This window comes from Elephantulus edwardii, unplaced genomic scaffold (genome assembly GCF_000299155.1).
Source record: "Elephantulus edwardii isolate Elephantulus edwardi_28Jun2011 unplaced genomic scaffold, EleEdw1.0 scaffold00027, whole genome shotgun sequence".
In the NCBI taxonomy this organism is placed as follows: domain Eukaryota; kingdom Metazoa; phylum Chordata; class Mammalia; order Macroscelidea; family Macroscelididae; genus Elephantulus; species Elephantulus edwardii.
In genome coordinates this window covers 15,725,883-15,734,451 of record NW_006399777.1, presented here as the reverse complement: position 1 = coordinate 15,734,451, position 8,569 = coordinate 15,725,883, and the positions used below count along the sequence as shown (strand labels likewise).

Here is an 8,569-nt window from a genome sequence, read left to right as displayed (position 1 = left end):
AGAAAAGAGTAGGAATATTTACTTGAAATGAACCTTTTTGTTTGTTTGCTTGTTTTTAAGTGGAAGTAAAACCATCTAAATTTTCCAAACTCCAGAATATTTTCTTTGTTGCTTATGGTGCTTTAGCCTCTTATTTTATTATAAAACCAATGCATAATTATTATAGGAAAATAGAAGATACAAATAAGCCAAAAGAAAACTATAAAGAACATTTTTGCTTCTTATTCCCAGCACAGCTACCATTAACTTCCTTTCTAGGTCTTTTCTACTCTCATGTATAATTAATGTTCATTACTGTTATTATTTATTTTTATTTTTGTTTTATACAAAATCAAGATTTTCTCACACCTGCCGCTGTACAGCCTACCCTTTTCCTTCATTTTACAATGCATACGAAGTTCCATTTCAGTAGCTACCTTTTTGAAACTTCACCTTATGGCCTGTATTGTGTTCAGTTATATACGTGTACCATAATAACTTCAATAGATCCCCGGTGTTTAGCACATGAGTCCTTTACAGTTATTTAAAATCATTACCAAAAGTACAAAGGAGGCATTGCTGATGAAAATGAATTAGAAATGAAGAATTCAAAGGTAGAAAACACAAAAACCTGGAAAACCAACAATATTATGTAGAGATCCTAAAATATTATCAAGCAAACACTGAGGTATTAGAAAATTACCAAATCTTTATTGTAGATACTCATTGTTGTTGTTGTTGTTATATGCTGTCAAGTCGCTTGAACCTGTTTGTTTTCTTAACAGTTCATGGTATATCGACAGTCTTCTCCAGAACCACAGCTCAAAGGCATCAATTCTTCTATCATCCTTAGTCATTGTCCAGCTCTCTGATGCATAGCAAGTGACTGCAAAGACCATGGCCTGTATCTGGTGCACCTTAGTCTCTAGAGTAACACCATTGCTCTTTAGTACTTTTTAGAGGTCCCTAACAGCAGACTTTCCCATCATGATACATCTTTTAATTTCCTGGCTGCTGATGCCAAAAGTGTTTTTCATCCTAATTTATATTGCTGTCTCATGAGAATCAAAGTAACTGATATGGGGAAGTCTGTAGAGGGTCCCTGGAATAGAAGACTCCCATCAAATGCTAATTCCTCTTCTCCCCTTTGTGAGACGATGAGGCTTTACCAAGATTCTCACCTCCTCCCAGTAAAGCAGAATCAGGCCCCATGTTCTCATGAATGAAATACTTTACCAGCTCCTTGTACAACAACTAAATAGTGTGTGTGTGTGTGTGTGTGTGTGGTGAATTCCCTGGATGAGGCAAACAATTAAAAGCTCAAATACTAACGGAACCCACCTGAAAGTGCCTGAGAAGGCAGAGCCGTGTACTTCTGAAAGGTCACTACCATGGGCACTCTGTGGTGGACAGTTGTGTACAGCCACACGTAGGGTGTCCATGAAAGTGAATTGACTTCAAGGCAGATGATTACTGGTGGTATGCGTCAGGTCCAGATCTGGGGGCTAGGGACACGGAAGATAGTGATATGTGTTCCCTGTCTTCCAGAACTTCATAGTCTTGGAGGACAGAGGAAATCAAGTCCACAGGAAACCCCATTATGCTGAGAGACATGCAGGCACAGGAAGAGAGTACTTGAGCCAGTCTGGGGTGAAGAGGCTCCATCGTTTGGGTTAATTTTGTGACTTCTGAGGGCACTCTGGTGGCCTAGTGGCAAGAAGCTGCACTGCAATCCCAGACGTGCACGGCTCAAATCCACCAGGTGCTCTGTTGGAGAAGGAGGGACAATCTCCTTCTGTACCAGTCAGATCTGATTTGACAGTACACACACACACACACACACAAATAATAAAATTTTAAACAATTCATCTTGTGACTTCCTAGCTGATTGCTTCACCATCTCACTGCACCGGTCTCCCTGTGTGTCACTACAGGTCATCAATGCCATCGAGCAGGACTACCGGCTGCCCCCACCCATGGACTGTCCGGCTGCTCTCCACCAACTCATGCTGGACTGTTGGCAGAAGGACCGGAACAGCCGGCCCCGTTTTGCAGAGATCGTCAACACCCTGGACAAGATGATCCGAAACCCGGCAAGCCTCAAGACTGTGGCAACCATCACCGCCGTGTGAGTCCAGTGGAACGTATTGGCGATTAGGTGGTGGGGTCATCTCAGGGTCAGAAGTGGAGCAAGACCCAGCCTTATGACAGTTGAAAGCAAGGACAAGTTAGCTATGGATGTCCACTAAGGGAAGAAATCCTGAGAGTCTCTCCTTCCTTCTCTCCCGTATCCTTAAATATCCTCAGCTTCCAGGGCTGTCGACAGACATTTAGAGATCTGTCTGGATCTCCTCCATCCAGGGACTTCAGCTGGGCTGGTACGACTGATCTAACTGTACAGTGTTCCATTTCTGAGTCATCCTGTTTCCAGAATTCATGCTTTCTGTTAACCATGCTAATCCGTGAGGCAGAGGGAATTACACACTTGGAACTTTGGCAAGTGCCTTGGCAAGACCCGATTGCTGAGGAACAAAGAAATGAAAGCGATTGGATTTGTTATGAGCAAATGCACAGAACACATGTCAGCTGCTGCCTGACCGGAAATTACTCAGCTCCTTTTGCTGTGTTAACTCGCTTATTAATTCATTCTTTTAGCCAAACCTTATTGAACGCTTCTATTTTTATATATATGCCAACCAGGGAGCTCTGGTGGTTTAGTGGTAAGGAGTTACACTGACAAGGTAAAAGAAAGATAGACAGTTCAAATGCACCAGCTTTGACTCTCCAATGAATACCATTATCTCTGATATACTTGAGCCCCTTGTTACAATCACTCTCAATCCATATCATAGAGAATCTTCTCTTTCACTGACCCTCCACCTTTCCAAGCACGATACCTTTTCCCGAGGACTGGCCTATCCAGACAATATGCTCAAACTATGCAAGATGAGGTTTTAATTATCCTTGACTCTCTGGAGAAGAGTATTGAATGTACCATGGACTGCTAAGAAAACGATCAGGTTCATCCTGGAGAAGATTAAATCAGGCTGCTCCTTGGAGGCAAGGATTCTGAAGCTTCGTCTGAATACTTTGGGACATGTTGTGAGGAGGGACCAGTCCTTGGAGAGGGACATCATGCTCGGGAGGGTGGAGGGACAGCGCAGGAGGGGAAGACCCTCTATGAGATGGATTGACTGGAATAGTGAGGGTGAGTGTGTCAGAGACAGTGAGACTGGTGCAAGACAGAGCAGGGTTTAGGGCTATTGTACATAGGGTCACTATGAGTCACAGGCGACTCAACGGCACATAACAACAACAACAACAACTATGGAGCACTCTGGTTGCACTTTCTCCTGCATATTAGTTTGTTCTTTTGGCAGTCCAGGGGATATTAAGTGCTCTTCTCCAACACCACAGCTCAAAAATACCAATTCTTCTTTGGTCATTCTGTTTCTTTTCCAACCTTCAGTTGAATAGCAAATCACTGAAAAGACAGTGGCTTACGTAAGGTGCACCTGAGTTTTTAAACTAACATTATTTCTCTTTAACACTTTAGAGACGTCCTGGACAGCATGTTTTCCCAATATAGCACATCTTTGATTTCCTTTTTTAGAAGATTTTTATTTTATACTGGTGTACTTACAGTGTTCGTATGCTGGTACCGAAGGAGTTGCTTATAGATCCAAGTAAAATGAAATCATTGGAATTTTCACTCTTTTCTCCATCTCTCAGGATGTCGCTTATTGGCCCAGTGGTGAGCACTTTTGTTTTCTTGATACTGAGTTGTGATCCATATTGAAGGCTGTAGTAGGTCTTCTGCAGAAAGCTTTTTAAGTTCTCCTTACTTTTATCAAACAAACTGGTGATATCTGCATAATGCAGGGTGTTGCTTAATCAGCTCCCGAATCTGGAATCACATCTTATACATAGTGATCTTGAATAACTTGCCCAGCAAACAATTGAATAGATACAGAGAAAGAATACAACCCTGTCTCACACCTTCCCTGATTTTAAAGTGTTCTCTTGTTCTTGTTGGACCACAGAGTCCTGTTCAAGGTACAGGTTTCACATGAGTACAATGAAATATTCTGGCATTCCCACCCTTCTCAGTGTTACCTGTAATTTATTATGATGCACACAGTCAAATAAATGCCTTTGCATAGTCTGTAAAATACAAATAAACTTCCTTCTAGTGGTCTCTGCTTTCAGCCAAAATCCATCTGACATAGAGAAGTGATATCATTCATGCCACAGTCTCTTCTGAATCCAACTTGAATTTCTGGAAGTACCCTGTTGATTAATGTACTAGTCTTTTTTTTTTTAATCTTCAGCAAGATGTTACTTGCTCATGATATTAATGATATTGTTATATAATTTCCACATTCTGTTGGAACACCCATTTTGAGAATGGGAACAAAGGTGGAAATCTTTGAATTCATTAGCCAGATGGCTATCTCTGAAATGAAATGTATTGATATGGCCTGGTGAGTATGCCTCGGGCTGCATCTGTTAGTTGAAACATGCAATTGGTATCTCATTGATTCCCTGGACCTTCTTTTTTGCCAATCCCTTCAATGCAGCGTGAACGTCTTCCTTTAATGGCTTTAGTTTTTTAATCATATGCTACTACCTGAAATAATATCATGTCAGCCAATTCTTTTTGGTACAGTAACTCTGTATACTCATTCCATCTTCTTTTGATCCTTCCTGTGTCATTGAAGATTTTGCCCATAGCATGCTTGAGTATTGCAACTCAAGGCTGAATTTGTTTTTCAGTTCTTTCAATTTGAAAAATGCTGAGCAAAATCTTCCCTTTGTATTTTCTAGCTCCAGCTCTTTGCACATTTTATTATAATGCTTTATCTTCATGAGCTACTCTGTAAAACCTTCTAGTCATCTTTTTTACTTTGATATTTCTTCCTTTTGTTTTGACTTCTTGAGTTTGTAGTACAATTTTCGGAGTTTCTTCTGACATTTTTGTCTTTTCCTTCTCCTCTATGTTGTGACTTTTTTGCTTTCTTAATCATTGGTTTGCTTTCTTGATTATTGGTATAATCCCACAACTCATCTGGTCTTTACTCATTAAGATTTAGAGCATTCGGTCTATTTGTAAGATAGTTTTTCAGTTCATGTGCTCAGTTAACGTTAGATTTTAGTTGTTATTGACTTTAGAGAGTTCTGGTGGCCTCGTGGTAAGAAACTCTGCTGCAGTTTCAAAGGCATGCGGTTCAAATCCACCACCTGGTCTCAAGAAGAAGGATGAGCAGTCTCTTCCCATGTGATTAACTGCCTCTGAAATCCCACCAGAGAATTAGCTATAGGGTTGGTTCTGACTCGACACTATATAACAACAGTAATACTTGTGGATTTGTTTTCCGATTGTCCTTGCCCATGAGTAATTCTGTTCCAGAGTCAGTCCTTAGCCTTATTTTGACTGCTGACACTGAGATTCTCTCATCAACGGTTTCATGAGATGTATTTAATTTCATTGCTATGGAGATACCATCAGGTGATGTCCATGTATGATTTTGGATTTGGCTTTTTTTTTTAATATATATTTGTTTTATCTTGGTTTGCTTACAAAGTTCGTATACATTGCTTCACACTACCCTCCATTCACATTATGTTTCATACAAGCATATATGATTTTTAAAGATATCTGCAGTAAGTAAGTCGCTAATTGTACCAAACCCAATCATTTGATCTCTAACTTCATTTCCTGTCACCAAGTCTGTATTTTCAAATACTAGGCCTCTTTCTTTGTTTATAACTTTTGAATTCCCATCACAAGTTATTATTAATATATTCTTATTGCGTGTTCAGTCAGTTTCAGAATGTAAATGTTGTAGAAGTCCTCATTTTTTTTTCATTGTTGTCTTTATTTCCAGGAATTGATCTATTTCCTCTAGGTTTTGAAATTTATCAGCGTATGATGTTGTTGTTGATTGCCTTTGAATCAAACATGACTTATAGTGACCCTATGAACAAAAAGCCTGAAGCCCCTCTAACATTTATCAAAGTTCGTAGAGTTTCCAGAGGCATGTTGTTAGGAAGTGGATGCCACTCCTGCTTCCAAACCTGTCATAGAATATTATTGGTTGAGTCACCTGCAATGCGTTGTGACACTATGTACAGTAGCTCTGAACCCTTCCCTGTCCTGAGTCAGTCACACTGACACATCAACCCCCATTGCCCCAGTCACTGTATTAATCCACCTCATCTAGGGTCTTCCCCTCCTGCACTTTCTCTCCACCTTTGTGAGCATGATGCCCTTCTCCAAGGACTGATCTCTCTTCACCATGTGTCCAAAGTAAGTGAGGCGAGCTTCAAAATCCTAGCCTCCAAGGAGAGACTTGGCTTCATCCTCTCCAAGACAGACTGATTTTTTTTTCCTTTTGACAGTCTATGGTTCAAGACTCTCCTCCAGCACCACAACTCAAAGGCATTGATTCTTCTTCTGTCATCCTTACTCATTGTCCAGCTCTCTGAAGCATAACAAGTAATTGAGAAGACCATGGCCAGAATTAGGCGCACCTTTGTACCTAGACTGACATCGTTGCTCTTCAGTACTCTGGAGATGTCCATGACAGCAGATTTTACCAATGCAATTAGTCTTTTGATTTCCTAACTGCTGGTGCCAAGAGTATTGATTGTGGATACAAGCAAGCTGTAATTGCTAACAGCCTCAATCTCTTCTCCATCTATGATGATGCTGTCAATTGGCCCAGTTGTAAGAATCTTTGTCTTCTTGATGTTAAGCTTCAATCCATATTGAAGAATATATTCCTTTACTTTTTGCAGCAAGTTCTTCAGGTCTTCTTCAGTTTTAGCGAGCAACGTTGTGTCACGTCGTCTACATAATGAGCCTTCCTCCAATCTTTATGTCACACTCCTCCTCATATAGCCCTGCCTCCCGAATGATCTAGTCTGCATACAGATTGAAAAGGTATGGGGACAGGATGCATCCCTGACACAGTCTTTTCTTGATTTTGAACAATACAGTGTTTCCTTGCTCTGTTCTGAGGACTGCTTCTTGGTCCAAGTTTAAGTGTTGCATAAGCACAATCAAATGTTCTGGGATTGTCGTTTTCCTCAAGGTTAGCCACAATTTATTGTTATCCACACAGTCAAATGTCTTTGCATCGTCAATGAAACATAGATATTCTTGTTTTATTTTCTGCCTTCTGCCAAGATGCATCTGACATTGGCAATAATATCCCTAGTGCCACGACCTCTTCTAAACCAAGATTATATTTCTGGTAGTTCTATGTCAATGTACTGTTCAAGTTTTTTCTGGATAATCTTAGCTTTTCATAATATTCTGATATTATCCACTTAATTTCAGCTGTTTCTATTGTGATGTCACCTCTTTTATTTCTCATTCAAGTTATTTGTGTCTTCTCTTTCTTTTCTTAAGTTTGACAATGGTTTGTCTATTTTATTGACCCTTTCAAAGAACTAGCTCTTGGTTTTGTTTATGATTTCAGTGGTTTCTGGTTTTTATCCCATTGATTTCAGCACTTGTCCTTGTAATGTCCTTTCTTCTAGAGACTGTAGGATTAGCTGCTTGTTATTTTTTATGAAGGTGTTAAATCACTAATTTTGCTCCTTTCTTAATTTTTTTATTTGTTGGCTTACTGCTATCAACTACCTCCCTGAGGACTGACTTAGCTTTATCCCTGAAGTTTTGAGATATTACATTTTCATTTTCATTAGTTTCAAGGAATTTTTATTTTACTTTTTATTTTTGTGATAACCCAGTAGTACTCAAGCAGGGTGTAATTTAGCTTCACATGAATGGTTTTTATTCTTTATTCTCTTGTTCTTAGTTTCTAGTTTTGTGGCATTATGGTCTGAGAAGATACTCTGTATTATGTCAGTGTGCTTTAACTTGCTGAGGCTTGCTTTGTGTCCTAATAAATTGTCAGTACTTGAGAATGTACTGTGTGCTCTTGAGAAGAAAGCAAATTGAGTTCTAGTTGGGTGCAACACCCTGAATACCTCTGTGGGGTCACATTGGCTGTATGTGTGGTTTAATTCCTCATCTGTGTTGAGTTTCTTTCAAGCTGATCTGTCCTTTGTTGAGAATGATGAATTAAGATCTCCTACTATTATTGTGAAGGTATTTCTTTCTTCAAATCTGTTAATGTTGTTTTAAGTATTTTGCAGGTCTATAATTTAGTGTATATTTATTGACCATGGTTAGGTCTTCTTGATCTAATGTGCCTTTACATCCTTTACATTTTATAATGCCCTTCCTTATCTTTTATGGTGGTTTTCATCCTGAAGTCTATTTTATCACAGATTAGTATTACCACTCATACTTTTTTTTAGTGGATGCCATTTGCTTGGTATATAGTTTCCCACTTTTTGATTTTGTGTCTTTTTTCTTGTTTTAACATAGATATGTTTCTTGTAGGCAACATATTGATGGAGTTTGGTTTTTTTAATCCATCCAACTACTCGTTTTCTCTTAATCAATGTATTTAATACACTGAAGGAGAATTGATGCCTTTGAGCTGTGGTGATAGAGAAGAGTATTGAGAATACCATGGACTGCTAGGAAAACAAACAGATTTGTCCTGGAAAG

At 39.4% G+C, this 8,569-nt stretch overlaps 1 protein-coding gene across 1 annotated transcript in view; it reads left to right on the top strand.

The window, feature by feature from the left end:
* Positions 1–8,569, top strand: part of LOC102855158 (ephrin type-B receptor 1-like) — a 233,049-nt gene that overhangs the window by 212,068 nt on the left and 12,412 nt on the right. The window contains exon 11 of the mRNA XM_006883369.1: positions 1,914–2,107. Coding sequence (XP_006883431.1) covers positions 1,914–2,107 — 194 coding nt within the window. The remainder of the gene's footprint in view (positions 1–1,913; positions 2,108–8,569) is intronic.